This window comes from Corapipo altera, unplaced genomic scaffold (genome assembly GCF_003945725.1).
Source record: "Corapipo altera isolate COAL_440 unplaced genomic scaffold, ASM394572v1 50, whole genome shotgun sequence".
Classification (NCBI taxonomy): domain Eukaryota; kingdom Metazoa; phylum Chordata; class Aves; order Passeriformes; family Pipridae; genus Corapipo; species Corapipo altera.
Genome location: NW_020884889.1, coordinates 8,755,581 through 8,773,416, shown reverse-complemented (window position 1 = coordinate 8,773,416; position 17,836 = coordinate 8,755,581). Strand labels below are relative to the sequence as shown.

General features: G+C 40.9%; 1 protein-coding gene across 8 annotated transcripts; it reads left to right on the top strand.

The window, feature by feature from the left end:
- The first annotated feature begins 1,589 nt into the window (after positions 1-1,589).
- Positions 1,590-4,882, top strand: RAMAC (RNA guanine-7 methyltransferase activating subunit). Of its 8 annotated transcripts, none has more exons than XM_027644583.1 (4): positions 1,596-1,666; positions 2,376-2,482; positions 2,998-3,172; positions 3,766-4,882. In XM_027644583.1, exons 3-4 carry the CDS (start codon positions 3,006-3,008, stop codon positions 3,953-3,955), a joined length of 357 nt encoding a protein of 118 aa, XP_027500384.1. In that variant the 5' UTR covers positions 1,596-1,666; positions 2,376-2,482; positions 2,998-3,005; the 3' UTR covers positions 3,956-4,882. The 8 variants fall into 8 exon arrangements, with proteins under 8 accessions (XP_027500386.1, XP_027500384.1, XP_027500389.1 ...); XM_027644588.1 differs by having other exon boundaries at positions 1,624-1,666; positions 2,376-2,443; positions 2,990-3,172; XM_027644586.1 differs by lacking the exon at positions 1,596-1,666 and adding an exon at positions 1,902-2,041 and having other exon boundaries at positions 2,376-2,443; positions 2,990-3,172.
- Positions 4,883-17,836: the final 12,954 nt, after the last annotated feature.

The window sequence follows — 17,836 nt, the reverse complement described above, 5'->3', positions numbered from 1 at the left end:
CTGTGAGCTGTTCTTAACCACTGTGGCACTTTACAGATGAGCAGTAACAGCCCGGGTGGCAGCAGCACAGGGGGAGGCACAGCTTGGTTGATGGCAAGTTGAATATGAGTCAGCAGTGCCCTGGCAGCCAGGAGGGCCAACTGTGTCCTGGGGAGCATCAGGCAAAGCATCACCAGCTGGGCAAGGGAGGGGCTTGTCTCACTCTGCACTCCACTTGGAATATTGGGGCAGTTTTGGGCACTGCAATATATTAAGCCATTAGAGAATGTCCAAAGGAGGGCAGCAAAGATGGTGAAGGGCTTTGAGGGGAAGCCGGATGAGGAGCAGCTGAGGGCACTTGGTCTGTTCAGCCTGGAGGAGACTGAGGGGAGACCTCATTGCAGTTATAACTTTCTCAGGAGGAGAAGAGGGGCAGATACTGATCTCTTCCCTGTGGTGACCAGTGACAGGACCCGAAGGAATGTCCTGAAGTTGTGTCAGGGGAGGTTTAGGTTGGATATTACAAAGAGGTTCTTCACCCAGAGGGTGGTTGGAACAGGCTCCCCAGGCAAGTGGTCACAGTGCCAACCCTGACAGAGTTCCAGAAGTGTTTGGACTATGCTCTCAGGCATATGGTGTGACTCTTGGGAATGGTCTCATGCAGGGCTGAGTTGGACTTGATGATCTTTGTGGGTCCCTTCCAACTCGGCATATTCTGCGATTCTGTGATTCCCCACATCTTGCCATTCACCTGCACAGGGCCTTGCTTAGCAACCGAGTTTTGACGCTCACCTGTATTAAAGGTGACAGGAATGACCACTGTCTGCAGTACCAGGTGGGAGCGTAAACATGTTGCTGAAGCAGTGCCAACACAGAATTATTTTGGTTTATGCAGAACTATTTAGCTGCCAAAAGGCTTCACGTCATCTTTCTTTCCCCTCGAAGCAGTCAACACATCCCTAAGGTGTTTTTTATACCAGAAACACACTTAAATCCCATTATTGACAGTCACAGGGTTACAGCTGCAGGCACCATGCTCACTTCACCCTTTTCAGTCGCACCTTTTGGTTAAAATCCAAACATTCAGGTGCTGGAGAGTGTCCAAAGAAGGGTAACAAGGCTGGTGAAAGGTCTGGAGCTCAAGTCCTGTGAGGAGGGGCTGAGGGAGCTGGGGTCGTTCAGCTTGGAGAAAAGGTCGGGCTTTTCTCCTTGGCAATCCGCAGCAGGACGTTAGGTTGGACGTTAGGAAGAACTTCTTTACAGAGAGTGACTGGGCATTGGAATGTGGAATGGGCTGCCCAGGGAGGTGGTGGAGCCACCGTCCCCGGAGGTGTTTAAGAGACTGGATGTGGCACTTGGTGCCATGGTCTAGTAGACAAGGTGGTGTTGGGTCAAAGGTTGGATTCGATGATCTCAGAGGTCTTTTCCAAACCAGTTAATTTTGTGATGTCAAGTGTCGCGTCCTTAAAACGTTGCGTGGCAGCGAAGGAAAGTGCCGCACAAACCTCATCACTATTTACGCCAACGCGCTTTTTATCAAACCCTGACTTGACGGACTCGCCCGTCCCACCCCCGCAGCACCGCCCGGCCCGGCCGGGGGGAAGCGGCGGGGCCCGGCCGGGGGGAAGCGGCGGGGCCCGGCCCGGAAGAGGCGGGATCTGTGAGCGGCTCCGGCGGCTGAGGCGCGGTGAGGGGCGATGGCGGGGGCGGCCGTGGGGGACGAGGGAAGGAGGGGGCGGCAGCCGGCACCCGCTGCCCCCCTCAGCTCTGCCCGGCCCGCCGTGAGGGGAAGGGGCTCCGGCGGGAGCCCCCCTGAGGGAGCCAGTCCCCTCCGTTGCTCGGTGCTTGGCCTGAGGGGGAGGAAGGTGACGGGTGTCCCCGTTACCGGCCCCCGCGGGATGGGTGTGATGTCAGCAATACGAACCGTGCGGGGAGCAGCGCCCGCTGCTCGGGAGAAGCTGCAGCGAGGGGTCCCCAGGGCAGCGCTACCCCCGCACCCCGAGCCGGGATAGACTCGAGGAGCGAAATTCCTTGGAGATGACTTGTAATAAAAACTAACGAGGTTAGCTCATGGCAGAAGAGAGGATGAAGTCACTGGGCATCCTGCAGGAATAACTCCTACACCTGGTGCAGGGAGGTGTGCGCTGCGTCACTGGTGGAGGGGGGGCTGCAGATGCGTCTGGAGGCAGCAGCCCCTGCACTGTCCTGGCGAGAGGGCAGTTCGGTCCGCAGGAGTACGGTGCTGATTCCCTGAAAACCCCCCACTTCCCTTATACTCGAGCTGCTCGTAGGTACAGTGGAAAGAAGCCCAAAGCTGGGCTTGGTCAGTGAGGGTATATATTTCACCTCCCGGGGTCTAGGAGAAAGAAGTTTCACCCTTCCTTCTTTCCTTCCAGTTTGTGAAGTGAATAGTGGTCCTCCCAGCAAATCTTTGGGAGACAGCAGAAGAGCTTAATCAGGCAAAGGCTTTAAATACTCTAAATTACCTGGGGTCGTTAAAACAGTGGGCGTAGAGCTCACTCTGTGTCTGTTATTAGGGCCAGATTTCTTCTGATGGCCAGTACCAGATAGCACCAATGTCCGAAGAGCAAATGCACATATATAAAAATAAGGAAACTAAGGCCTTAAACGCAAATTGCATTAGAGGCATCCTCTTAGGTGCTGTCCTTTCCCTGAATCAAGTTATTAACACATAAATTATTGCAAACCTAATTATTTTGCTTATCTTCTATGTGTATTATTAGGCTTTCCATGATGCCTTACCTTAGCAAACTTTTCAAGCTGATCGTAGTAATGTTTTTCCTGTCAAAAGTGGATTAGGAGTGGTTGTGGAGTGTGTTCTGAAGAAGTACTTTTTTCTATTAATCATATCTGGTGTCTGCCCGAAAATCAGCAGCTGTGTTAATCTGAGTGTAACTTTTCATTGTCCTTTGTTTTCATTAAGTGGATTTTGGTAGCTATTACAATGAGAATCATCATACATTGCTAAAGCCACTTCTGTCGTGTTCATGTTTAAAGTTTTCAGAATGACTTCCTTGACTGACATGCCCCCAAATTATGAAACGATGTTTGCTCATCGATTCACATCAGAAGATAAAGAATACCAAGAATACCTGAAACGCCCTGCAGATCCCCCTCCTATAGTTGAAGAATGGAGAAACAGATCTGGTGGCAACCAGAGAAACAGAGATCGGTACTGATTTTTTTTTTTTTAAATCTTGGTAGTTTCACGAGTATATAGTTAAATGATTATTTCAGAAGAAATCTAGGAATCTGTCCTGTTAATAGAAGTATCTTGTTACTTCACAGGCAACTATGCATAAGAGAAATAATCTTCTCTGAAAAGTGTTGAGGTTTTAGATTTTCTGTGTACTGATAGACAAAATTTTTGCATTGTGTATTAAAGTACTAAATAATTTGATTTTCAGTAAAGAATGAACTGGAACCACTGAACCCATTGCCCTGGGGTTTGTTACTGGTTGTATTTTACGTATATGATCTGTTTGAGTCTCTGTTCAAACTTCCAGCAGTTCACCTAATGCCTGTGAGTACTTTGTATTAGGAAACAGACTGTCCTTAGCAAAGAGGATGTTAGGTAAGAAATTCATGACTGATCTCAGATGAATGTCGATGTGTTTTCATGAATTTGTCATAGATAAGTATTTGAGTGTATTACCATTTACATGACAGTTTTAAAGAAAACTGTAAAATATAAGAGTTCATTATCGTTCATCTCTTTAAGACTTCATAATTTATGTCAAAACTTGATATTTCTTTTCATTGGAGGTTTCAAGATGGCAGATATTTCAGAGGGGACAGATACAACTGGCAAGGTGACTACAGATCTAATCAGAGGCCAGAAAGAGGTTGGGGTAATAACTACCAGCAGCACAGACAAGGACAATACGGCTCATCCCACTACGGACAATACGGCTACAACTCCTACAACCCAGGACCTCGCTACCATCCCTACTGATGTACCTGGGGATTGAAAGTCCAGTAATGCTATGTAATAAATTCAGCTAGCTTTCAGGTTTTTTATTTTTCCACTGTTTTACAGATAACTGAAGAATCAGTCCGTTGCTGCTTCTCTGTAATGTGAAATGAAAAAGGGAATTCCTGTTACGAATAATAAAAGCGTATTATACAGAGTTTGTTTAGAGTCTGTAGATTTTAGATTAAATTTCTATCTCATCCTTTTGTCTGAATATGTACTAGTGCACACCTTTTGTTCCACCACTGAGATTTCTGTCAGATTTTAGAAAACAGAACAGGTCAGGGGAGGATAGCTGTGGTTTGTGTGCAGCCTGTAGTAGTGGCACATTGCCTTAAGATAGTTCTTTTTGAAAATAACATACTGTATCTTTCTGTGGAGAGAAATTCTTAGTTTGGCTTTTGGTGGTGAGAAAAGTTTAGTTTGGTCTCACATGCCTTAAAACTGAGAAGAGAGATCCTATTACAGATATATTTTCTGAGGTCAGCATAGTGTCTGTTTACTCAATGGCTTCAATTCATTTGCAGAATTCCTCTTAAAACGTGGTCTGAAAGTTGGAATAAAAATAAGTAGTTAAATATGGCTCTTCTTGTTGTAGCAGTTCAGTGATATATAAGTTTACCTCAGAAGTGGCATCAGATTAATCTGTGTGATCTTAAATAAGTTTGATATGTACGTAACATATTTTGGAATTACCATTTTAGTAAACCTGTAAACCTTTGACAATATTGTAGTTTGTATAAAATACTTTGTGCATGTTATAGAAGAACCATGATCAATACTGCTCTGTACTTTTACCTGCATGAGAAAATAGCATAAGCAGAGCAGAGTGTTACTCACTTCTTAGAATTTAAGATTTATGGGGATTTTTTTAAGTATTCACACAATAAAGGTATAGTTCACATGTAAGGATGTTTCTGAATATTTCTGAAACCTATTTTTCAACCATGCAGGATTGCAACATTGTCACCTTGGCCAACAGCTGCACAAGGGGCTGTACTGACAGATAAGTGTTAATACTGGGCAGCTGTGGCTTAACGTAGCAGAATGGCCTACTCAGCTGCAATCAGGAGGATGAGACACACTGTGATTAATTAGAAGTCTGGAGTGTTAATCCACTATCTTACATTTTGCTATAATAGGGTCAGAGTTCTCTATTTCCCCATTTACGTGATAAGCTAATTTGTATCAGGAGAGCAGTGCATGTCTTTCTACTTGACATTTTCTTCAGCTGCTGTACAGAAACAGACTCATCCCTGCTGACTGCTGTAAAAGTCATGGCATTATGTGATAAGGAGCACAAATTAGTGCATCTTGATTTAAAGACAAAGTATAGAAGTCAAAAGCATAGTCCCCCAGCTCATCAGATGCTTTTAAGAGCTAAAGTGTTTACTCTTCATCTTAGAAACACTCACTGTATGTAGCTTCTACGTGGTGTGTGATACAAAAGCTGACACAAGTGTCTTCACCTACCTAAGTAGGTGCTTTTTGATATAACACTGTTTTAATATGCTACTCCCTGAAGTATTTGCCACGAATTCAGTTAGAAATCTTTTCATGAGAGGTTTGTTTTTCCTTTAAGGAGTTCTACTGGATGAAATGCACTTTTTTTAACCCTCATTAATATAGCAGAGCCTTTACAAAGGGAGATACAAAATCATGCTAAGTTCTTACCTGTGCACTGTGGAGAACCTGCGAGTTGGTACAGTGGAATTCCCCTTTTAATGCAGAATCACACAAAGTGCCAAATCCTCCTGACTCCAAGAAGGGAGTGCATGTCTTTCTGCAAAGAGCCTGACACTGCCAGCTATGCCACGGAAGTCAGGCTGTGCCAGGATGTTCTTCCTTACCATCTGGAGTAGCATCTCAGGTTGAAATAAAACCCAGCAGAAGGAACACATTCTGTTTCATCTGTTGCCTTTCCTCAAGCCCAACAACTATTTTATATTATTTTTATTATTTTTCAGCTAGTGAATGAAGAGTCCTAGAATGGTTTGTGTTGGAAGGGACCTTAAAGATCAACTAGTTCCAGCCCTCTGCCATGGGCAGGGACACCTTCCACTAGACCAGGTTGCTCAAAGCCCCATCCAACCTGGCCTTGGACACTTCCAGGGATGGGGAACCCACAACTTCTCTGAGCAACCTGTGCCAGTGTCTGACCACCCTCACAGTAAAGAATTTCTTCCTAATATTGTCTAAAGCTGCCCTCTTTCAGTGTGAAGCCATTACTCCTTGTCCTGTCACTACATGTCATTGTTAAAGTCCCTCTCCAGCTCTCCTGTAGCCCCTTTAGGTACTGGAAGGTGCTATAAGGTCTCCCCAGCTTCTCGTCCTGGTTGAACATCCCCAGCTCAGCCCATGTTCATGATGGCATGGTGAAGCACTCCCCCAGGGATGTGCACCTAAGCATTCCAAAAAATGGAAGGTGGTGTAGTATTCCAGAAAATGGCAAATCCTATCTACAGCGTTGTGGCTGAGCTGTAGAAGCAGATAGATCAGGCTGGTCTAGGTGGAAGTTATGAATTACAATCACACATTTTACAGTCTCAGCTGTCTTATTCTGAGTTTCTTGACTATGAGACTAGGAGAGAGACAGGCCAGTGCAGCTTCCCAGCTTGTGTTTCTACATTCTTGACTCCATCTGCCTTACCAGTAGAGCTCTCAATTCAACTTTAAGGGCTTGTATTATTTACAAAACTTTTCCTTGGAACAATTATGGTAAGAGTCTAATTTCAGGGGATGTAGGGAGGGGAAAAGAGTACATTGCTAAATAAAGGCATGTCTTGCACCAGACAGAAAGGTAAATAAAATTCAAGATATATTACCTCAGTTTCCACTTCAATGAATTAGTTTTTATGATAAAGTCCAAGCTAAATAAAACCAGTTAAGTGTTGCCTGCAGTTATGGTTTGTGCATCACAGTGTGTTACAGATGACAAAACTGAAGCTGAGTAACTTTAACGTTTGCAATTTCGAACACTACAGAAATTGTTTGCTTTAACCATGCTGGAGATTGCAGGGTAAACATTAAATCTGGAATCTGACTTTAAGAGATCTCTTCCATCTGACATTTGCTCAGACATCATTATTATCATGAATAAAACAAAGACAAGGGTTATGTACTAAAAAATGACTGCCAAGAGTGTTAACATAAAGTTATGAATAAGGCTTTGCAGCAGTTCTAAATCCATTCCTGAACACATATAGCAATTTTGCATGGATTGTTAATTGATACTGAAGACTAATCATGATAAATTACAGGTGCTGTGGCAAACAACTAAGAAAATTCAATAGCTTCCATACAATTTCTTAAGTAGCATTTGAAAAAATGCTACAGGCTTTCAAATCACAGCTAAGCCCCTAGATACTTGAAGGCAAAAGAAAGTGCACAGTAAAAAAAAAAATCTTAGTGTGATTTGTGAGATCCAGTTTTACAGGTTTTCAATGCTATTCAAACTTTATTTTATCCAGTCTCTGCAGCTGGGAATAGAAATGTGCAGATGTGCTTCGAAAGATTAGTTAGAACTGAACTACTTTCAAGAACTCTCTAGTAGAGATTTCAGACTGGGAAGACAAACGATTCTGATCCACAGGCACTCAACCTTATCATTACTGACTTTAAGTTCTACAGAGTCAAGAGACTCTCTAACATATAGAGCCACCTCTCCACCTCTCCTACCTTGCCTATCCCTTCTGAAGAGCTTGTAGCCATGCATGGCAGCACTCCATGTCATTACATGACAAATGTAATTTGTGATATAAATATAATCAACATTCAACTCCTAGAACAAGAAAGATATTTAATCTATGTTTAAATATACTTCAATATATTGCAGGAGTTATTTATTTGAATATACTTAAACTCATACAATTTGCTAATAAATATTCTGCTTTTGCTTCTTATACTGAGCTGCAAGGAAAAAGCTTTTTGTATTAAATTAAATGGAAGATTTTACCTGCCACCAGCCCTATTCCTTAGGGAAAACAAAAATCTCTGAATTACGCAACTCTGGGGAATTTTGCTGGCTGGCCCAATTGTGCAGTCATATCTTCTCTAACTCTGAAAAACAAAAGGGTAGGTAGCAACATGAAGCATGAAGGAAGGGAAAACAGGACTGCTCCCTACAGCAGCTACTGACTGCCTTGGGAGCAATTTAACAAAACTGCATCTCCTTTCATTTGCCAATCAGGAGAAATTACTGTAATCTGTCCCCTTGTCCCTGTATGTTAGAAGAGAGCTGCATAACCCTGCTTGAATTATGCACAGTGCTGATACTCTAATGCCCAGGAGCTAAGCAAGATTATAGGGCAGATCAGGTTTCCCTGAAAGCACCTAGGAAAAATGCAGCCTGATTCGAGACACACGGAGGCAAATCAGGAGATCAAAACTGAATCCAGCAGCTCCAGCACTGCCAGGAGAGCTGATGGCAACCGTACTGTGGTGGTGCACAATGATTTTGCCTCTCAAGAGGCTTATTTTTTTATTAGGCCCTGCAGGCTGGAATGTATTTTTGTGTTTATCATGGCCTATATTTTTCTTCAGAAAGCCTGGACTGCACTTAGTGGTTGTCAGTCCTCATTTGCTCGTGTGAAACAGCAATGCCAAAGTTACTTCTACAGAGCTCACCCCTGACTTTCCAAGTGCTGTGCCCTGTTAAAATGCAAATCTATTACAAAAGATGGTGGAAGTTGCTAATAACTATGTTTTACTCCAACTCTAATAAAACATACAACAGGGTAAATCATATCAATGCTTACCTTCTGTGTTATTTGTGACTAGCACAAAAACAAATTACTGTTGTCTTTATCCTAACACAGAGACCTTTTTTTTTTTTTCAAATCATATTTCAATAGCTGGATGACTCCACCAGTATGGTCTGCCTTCTATTGTCTTTTTTTTTTTCTTGCATATTGTATAATTCAAACTTTGCTTCATTAATAAAAGATGTCTCAATAACAAGGATCAAAGCTGCTCCTGTTCATTGTTTGAAGAAAAAAAACCTTATCTATTCAAGAGATGAGTTCAAGTCAGGAAAATAATGCAGTTATTTGTTATACAACTACAAAAATAATGAAGGCTCAACCTCATCCATGAAAAAAATATTCTTCAAGGTTTTAAGCAAAATCTTCAAACTGAGACATGTTACATGTTAAAAAAATGATTAAGAGACTAAGCTTTTTCAATGCTCTTGTTCCACGTGAGGAAAGATAATTTGGTATTTATATATCCACATAAATGACTTAAGATTATAATCAGTACTGTCGAGATAAAGGTTAAAAGCCCAAGCACACTGTAAGATGTTTCATACAGCTTTTGGCCAGGTTTAGCATGATCAGAAAGTGGATGCTTTTTGTCCAAAGTCATGTCTGAAGTTTATTTCTGAACAAATGCTTGAAATGATACATTTTTCTATTGAAAATGTGCTCAAGAAAAATAAACAGTAATAACTGCCAAAACCAACCAGCCCCAAATAATTACATATTCTTTTTACACAACAAGAAAATTATTTTTTCCATAGCAAAGGCCTGGTTTTCAGTCATCATGTCCTCTTGATTTAAAAGTCCCACTGAGATCTAAGCTATGTTTAAGAATACTGCTTCAGTGGTTTTAATGGTATGAGCATTTAAATACAGCATAGCAAACCTCTGGAGCTTAGATCAGTTTAGTGCAAGAGCTCTGTGGGGACACACATTCTTCTCAGGTCAAGCTCATATTACTCAGTTCCAAGCCACACACTTGGAACACCCACTCTGAAGGGAGCTGATGGAGCATCAAGCCTGGGGTACCCATCTGCTCCTCTAAACCCCAGCTACAACTAAACTCCTGTAAGAATGTAAAGGAGCTTTACCTTAAATTGCCAACATAGGCAAATCCTATTTTTCCATCCCTGCAGCTCAGAGGATGCTTCCATCAGAAGAATCAATTTTATTTTTCTTACGTTCTAAGAGAAGATGGGAGTGGAAGGGTACATTGTACAGCCCTGGCAGTGAAGGGAAGGAGCATGGCTGAGCTAAAGGAGTGTTTCATGGCTACTTCCTCATGTATTCTGCAGAGGAGAGTAAGTGGTAAGATTTGACTGTTGGTCATCAATTGACTTTATGGCCACAGCACAGCCTGGGGGGAGGGAAACAAAACAAAAACGAAAAAATAAAAATAAAAAAGACAAATTCCTTCCTCCACAGACTCCAGGGACCTCCCATCACAGAACAAGCCTGCAGAATACAGAATCTGGAAGCAGTTAAGCAGCTGGCTCATTACACCGGCAGAGTTTAAGTCCTTAAGTAAGGTGGACAGATGCAAGGGACAATAAACAAATCACTATTTATCACATATCCTGCAGTCTGGGTAAATCCAATTGAAGAACCTCTTTAGACCTCACCAGCAGGATTTTAGGTTTTAGAGACAAAATGGATTTAGTGCAAGGTAATAAAAGGTCAGCCTAATCTTACTTCACACCTGCATTAGACATATTCTTACTACTGACCTAAAAAAATTTTTTTAATCTGATACTGCTTTTACTCTCTCCTTCCTATCCAGGCAACAGGCTGCTTATGTCAGATATATCTGTTTTACTAGTTCATCATATTCTTGAGCACTTCTGAAGACAAGACCTTTTAAAGCTACTTTAAAATTCTAAAAAGACAATTTTGCCACGGTTCCAGTCATGCTTTCTGAACTAAAAAGAAAGCGAAAAGGATGTTTTCAAAAATAGAACCAGACATGTGTGTTACATGCTCAGCTACAAATCACATTTAATGCTTTTGTGTCTCAGTTTCCATCTGTAAAACTGTGGTTGTCTGCCCTGTTTTCCTCCTCTGTGCTCTGCATTTTGGCTACAAAACCTGCCAGGCAGGGGCTAAAAGCATAGGTATGGTTTATAAATCTCAGCTGGGGTCTGACGTCCCAGCACAATGCATTAGAAACATTCTGGTGAGCAAATTAAATTGTTTGTTGATTTTTACATATTTTTTTTACTAAACCCAAAGATACTATGAAGGCAGTGACTTGATTTAAACACTGTCTTTACATCACTCCATAGTTATATATAGCATATATGTATGGGATTCTGTGGCCTAGGAAGCTCTCAAAGCAAGACCTACACTAAAAAATAAGTGATTCTAATGCTACGGGTGTAGTAGAAAAGACCTTAAAAAATTTAAGTGGCATAAAGACAGCCTCATCATAGCTAAGAGGTATGTGTAATCCAATTTGATAGTTAACACTGAATTTTATAGAGGTGAATTAAAAATGAGAGGGCAATCTATGCAGACTGGATTCCACATCAATAAAACTTGTGACAGTTACTGTATTGAATGTGCTATTCATGTATATTTAATTGATTTTATAAACGTTCTCGCACACACCATACAATCACTGCAAGGGTGAGCAAAATTCCAGTCTTGTAAGTATTACAGTGCTTGCTTTTTTAATACAAGAAAGAAGTTGATGCAAAAATGTTAATGCAAACAACTAGAATTACATAGTTAAACATCTGAGTTTCAAAAAACATAAAAGGTAAAGTTGTTCTTTGCATCTACAGCAAAAGAAAAGAAAATACAGTGCTGAGGGGAGGAGTGGATGGGTCAGCTGTCATGGAAGAGGAGATGCAGGAAAAGGGAAGAGAAGAGTGATAGAGCAGCCATTGCAACAAATATGCCTTACTGGGAATAAAAAATCTTGTTCTAGAGGAGTCTACTGAAAGTTCAGTGTCCTTAGTAGCTGAGAGGATGAAATCATCTGAATGAAGATAAAATACAGATCTATTTAAAAGCCATTTGTAATTGATGAGAACTGGAAGACAAAGATGGCATCACAGACCGTTGGCAAGAGAATTCCTCCATATGGCATCTATTTCTCACTAATGCTCTGGGGGAGGATCCTAGACATCCCAGCAGGTCCCGTTGTGACTTTGGATTCAAAGCTGTCCACATACTCAGCTGTTCTCTGGCTCAACTCCACTTTTGCTGCACATACATATGGCACACAGCAGTGCTACAGGACATGGGCTGGTCAATGGCTTCTGATTGTTACTTTCTGTCTCTTTAGATCACCTCCCATACAATGGTTTAAAAGGTGGAAACATGTCTGTAATCAAGACATGGCTCAGAAAACCTTCTCAGGCTCTTCACATTTTCTGCTACTAGTATAGGAACTTTAAGGATTGCTACAAAACACTAAGAATTGTAACACACAGAAAAAGGAAAGGTAATCTTAACAAGTGAAGGTCAACTAATTTTTGGTTATTCCCAAAGTGAGCATCAAGACAACCAAAATGTCAATCCTGAGGTAAAACCACATCAAATACCTGCATCTTGCTCAAAAATTGAGCATGGCTTTAAAAGGGTATCTTATCTAAATGGAAAATTCTTTACTCCCTGTCCATCACCGTCCTCTTTCACTCTACCTGTTGGGATGCCTCCATACACACAACATTCGTAGTTGGGCTTGTGGTCATTTGCCCAGTCCAATTTTAGGTGAATTGAAGGACAGATTTTCCACACTTCCCTCTGAAAGCTATTCTCTGAACCTCTAGAGCTCATTGCCAATTCCTTCTTTCTTAACGGGAAGCTCTTCTTCTTCTACACTGTTTAGCATCAGCTATGGATTGGTTATTTTGGGACAGCTTTATTGTGGAACAGCATGTGGCAGTGACCTTATAGTATTTTTGTCTGCACCACTTGGAATAAAAGCAGCCTATTCAGAGATCCCAGCTGAGCTCAGGAGAGTCCAGGATCCTTACAGCATCTACCAAAATCTCCACTGAACACTCCTACTGTCATTTGCAGGAGGCAAGTGGAGTTTAATACGGCAGTCTCAGGGAACTACACAAGAATGTCTCAGCTTCAACAGCTGAGAGGAGCTTATTAGAAAAAAGAAAATTACTGTAGGCATTAAAAATCATTGACACCTCACTAGGCATTGTCTGGGTTAACACAGATGGGGTAGAGAACACTACAGACTTGAAAACCAGGAAAACAAAGCATAGAATTTAGTTGAATTCCTATGGAATAAGCTGCTAAATAAAACACATTTTTTTCTGTGAGCACAACAGATGTAAATATATAGGAGCAGTCAGTCCACTGCACGTGTTGAGAATCTAAACAAATGTTACAATGCATGAAGGATTTCGTGCATGTAACATCTGCATCACAACCGGGGTGGGGAAGGGCCACGCTGGGTCTGCTGCTGCCAAGGCTGGCAGTGCCCTGTGTGTCCCCGTGACATTGCTGGCCTGCAGGCAAAGCTGGAGAGTGCACAATTTGGGAACAGGGCTGATTATCTGCCAGCAGCTGATAAACTGCAGCTTCCCATGCAGTAACAGCAAGGCCTTCTGTTTTAGGTAGCAAAACGCTATAGAGGAATCACTGATCTGTAGTTATGATTTTATTTAATTCAGACAATTGTTTACTTTGTGTCCACATCTTACTCCATTTCCAAGTCAAATTAGCACATCACTTCAGGTTAAGATAAGCAATACATCCTGAATACTGATACAGGCCAGAATGTGATTATAGTAAACTCAGTTTATAAATCTTCTTCATTGGCTCTTTGTCAGGAAATTTCACTATATACAAAAGGAAACAAAGGAATAAACCAAAGACAGTATACTTAAGGAACAATTAAAATGGGTATTTTAATTCACATTTGTAGCCTTCTAAGAGCTTTCAAATTTATATGGCTTTAAATGATAATTTTGACAAAAACATTTTTTCCTCTGTGAAAGGTATTAGCAGGAAATTGAGAAGCTGAAGGAAAATGAAATTGCATTTTTCACACTTGTGATGAGCCTATTCTAACAGCAGTGGGAGAGGTATTTATCATGCATAGCCTATCCTCCTCTTCGGATGCTGTCTTCCAATTTGGACTGGAAGCACTGTGTGTTAGAGGATCATTAACCAGGGTCATGTATATCATCTCTCCCTCACAAATGAACACTGTAAACACTGCAACAGCCAGATACACTGTATAATCAGGGCCCAATATAGACTTTGTGGCTCGCATAAGACAAAGTAGACAGACTAAACTACACAAATGAAAACTATTTTTACCTAAGACATACCCATCCCAAAGCAAGGGCAATGCAAGGGGTCTCACAGCTGCTGCAAGTCTCCTTGGAGCTGGTCTATCTCATGTACAAAACAGAACCTACAAAGACACCTCTGGCCCTGGGGAACCCTGCCACCAAGTCTTAGCACAACCAATACTATTACCTGGCTTCCAGATGGACAGTGTTCTTATCCCTTGGATTACACAAAGTTTCAAGCACATGACAGGAGCTTTACCCTGTGAACACATATGAAAGAAGACGGGAGGTAAATACCACCTTACACAAACCATGATGTAGGGACTGAGTATTGTTTCATGGAACAAAGGTCTGGGCCATGGAGCTGTATCACAACCTGCTTTCACATCTGCACACCACAAAAAAGTTTGAAATAGTGTCATAACACTGGCTGCATGGATTTATAAAGCAATCAGATCCCATGGTGAGAGGTATACAGGTATATGGAAGCATTGCTTTCTTCACAGTTATATTCCTGTCTCTGGGCACTAAATGCAGTATCTCTGACTACTAAATGCACTACTAAAATTACAGGAAACTAATTTTTGAAACTGAATTAGTTTCTAGTTAGTTTCTCCCACATAAACCTGTCCTTCAAATGGTGCTCTTGACCCCTGGCATTTTGGAAAACACTTTAGGTTCCTCTTTTTGCCATAGAAGAGGAGAATGCAATGCCTGCAGTAGTGAAGAAAAGGGAGCAAGATTTTTGCCTCCTTCCAGGAGTCTCATGATCTACTTTAAAATCTTTTTCCATTACTATTTAATGGTATTATAATTACTGCTAGTCTCTAGTGTTCAGAATAATTACAAAACAAATACAACCTTGATTATGCTCTTATTATTATTTGTATTACAGTGACAACAAGAGACTTTGAGCTTTACCAGAGGAACAGAGGAATGTGCATCTCCAAGAAACTACGTCTAATCTAGAATGAGAATTTGTAGGTTATTACAAACAGAAAAAAAATGGGGGAAAGGGATAAAACAAAGAGGTTGCTATACCTAGTTTATATGCTCTTATTTGCTTACTTTAAAAGTCTAACATTTTTGTTTCAAAAAGGTTCTGTCCTTCAGAAAACTGGACACATATAGATATAAGATAAGAATTATAAGATAACCAGCAGTCCCATTCTCTATACTTGGCTCAAACCTTATTATTTAGGACAAGTTCTTCTCTAAAATCCTTAAATGCAGCCATCTCCCTGCTGCCACTCCAACATTCACAACAGTCTTGATAGCTTATTCTTTTGTGCCAACCCTCTCTCCAGTCACACTTTTTTGTTCCAAATAAGAAGTCACAGATTTATTTATCCTCTAAAACTGTGGGCTGTATTTATCCTCTAAAACTGAACAGGCATGTAGCAGTAGACCAAAGGTTCCTTTGTGAAGAAAGCATATAATTTGGAAGACAGATAGATGGTTGTCTCTTCTGCTCAATGCTGTTCACAGACAGCAAAGCAAAGGAAAATAAGTGTTTGATTTACTCTCTCACATACTACACTATCCAGTGAGGCAGTTAATCAGAAGATCTAATTTAAAGCATTTGCAAGTGATTTCATTTAAACCATGAGGTGTCATCCTCTTTTGGTATTTGTACTTTTGCAGCAGTGAAAATTCATAGAGCAGAGGGGCTAGGTCTGAAACTCACAGACGAAAGGTGCCAATTATGGGTATGAATTTCTCCAAGTTCAAATTTGTCTTTAATTAGAGTCTTAACGCTTTTTTTTCTGACACAGAAATAGAAGAACATGTCTCATATTTTGGCACAATTTTTAATACAGTCCACAGTTCTCTTCCCCTTCAGAGCCAACTCACCGTATCCACCAACCTGAATGAGCATTTCTGGCAGCAGCTCCTCCTGCTGCCAAAGGCTGGAGGTTGGGCTCCCAGGGCTGCCAATTCAGCAGAATGGAAACCTGTGGGAGATCTCACAATACTTTGGACAAAGCTCTGCAGATAAGACAAGATCCTGGGAGCTGCAGTTGGCTGACTGGTGTCAAAGAGATGTGCCAGCCTCTCACAGCAATTACAAAGTGTTAGTCCTGCCCTGCTGTGAGGGGTAATAGTTCAGTCACCAAAATGAAAAAATACTGGCAAGATGAGGCTGCCTTTGTAGAATCAATTTACTTAAATGAGATGGGAAGGTAGAATAGATGAAATATTTACAAGCGGCTCACCAACCATTCCATCTGAATTTGTATTTTAACCCAACACCAACCACATCAATTGATGCTCTTTCCATATTATGCATTTATGACCCTCACATGAACCTATAATTTCAGAAGATTAATCTTTCCTTCCAGAAAATTTCAGATTGGCATTTAAGAGCTCAGGAGTCACACCAAGAGGGCCACAGGTAATATAATTTTCCTACCTAGATTCACAGATTGCAAGTAAAAAATAACTGTGAAAGTTATATTGCAAATTATTAGATTTACAGTCTGTGAAAACCTAACAGTTTTTTCCCCATTCTGACTTGAGTGCTAAACAGCAGAGCAGGTGCCATAAAACATCTCGAGTCTATCACACCCTCTATTCTGTGCTTCGTCCTTCCCAGCAGAGCTTAGAAGGACATTCAAGAAATACTTCCAAGAAGTCAAGCAAATCTGCTCCTAGTCCAATAAATTAACCTTTGATTAACAAAATTGTTCTCTTTTTCTCCTCTCCCGCTCCCCATGTTTTATTTTCTTTATTTTTGGATTTGAGTAGTTCCCTATTATGCAAAACCAGGAATCAAACAAACAAGGTCTGTTTCTTCTGAGAGTTTAATCAAGGTACCTCACACTGGATAACCATAGGGTAAAGCCTAAAACCCAGCCTGAAAATAGCTAAGGCCTGAAAAAAAATTAACAGGAATTGTTTATTTAAGTTTATAAGTCCTAGTGTGTAAAACCTGGAGCACTTCACTAAATTCCTCTCCAGGTAAAAAGACCAAAAGACTGAAGGGAGCAGAAATTATAAACAGCTCAGAAACCAAAGGTTTTCTATAGAAAAGGTTGTTAAACACCATTTTTCATAAAACGTGCTCTAGTGGAACTTTTCTACACAGCCTTGTGACATGAAGAGTGGCACAGAAAATCTTCTGTTTCTTGTAGAGGCCTCCCTTACAGCAAAATCAAGAGGAAAAAAAAGTACATTCAGATTTGCAATGGCAACCTCACTAAACTAGCAGAAAGGCTTGTGGCAAGCTCTGGTATTACACATTCTTTTTGTCTTTAAGTGTGTAGTATGTGTACCAACACTTCTGACAGACTGTCATTACTTATTTTTGCATATTTAGGATTCATATATTTTTCAGACTACTGAAAGTTGTCCTTAATTAGATCTTACACCTTCTCTGCTTTTACATATACTGGTATTTGGCTTCTGAAAGACAGGCCTTGCCTTGCATCCACAATTTAACAACAGATACAGTCAAATTAGTGTTTTCAGATGTTCTCTTTTCACATGTATCTTTTGTCAGAATTATTGCCTGGCATGGTATTAAATAAAGAAAAATTTTTTTTCTAGCTGATATGTGACATCAATCACAGCAAACAGAAGTCACACACTTTGAAAACATCATTATAAGCTGATCATCTTTTAAAAATATTTAACAAAAAGCTCCTGGGTCTGCTTTAGCAGCTGAATTTGAACTCAGCAAGAAAGGGACTGAGCAGAATCAGACATTCTCATTAAGTGAAATTAGCCAAGTGCAATTTGGCTGGCTGGTTCCCTCTATGTATTAGCATTTCTATTCAGCCAGTGATGAGCTTAATCGAGTTTTTCGAACAAAAAGAAAAAAATCTCCCCCAAACCCA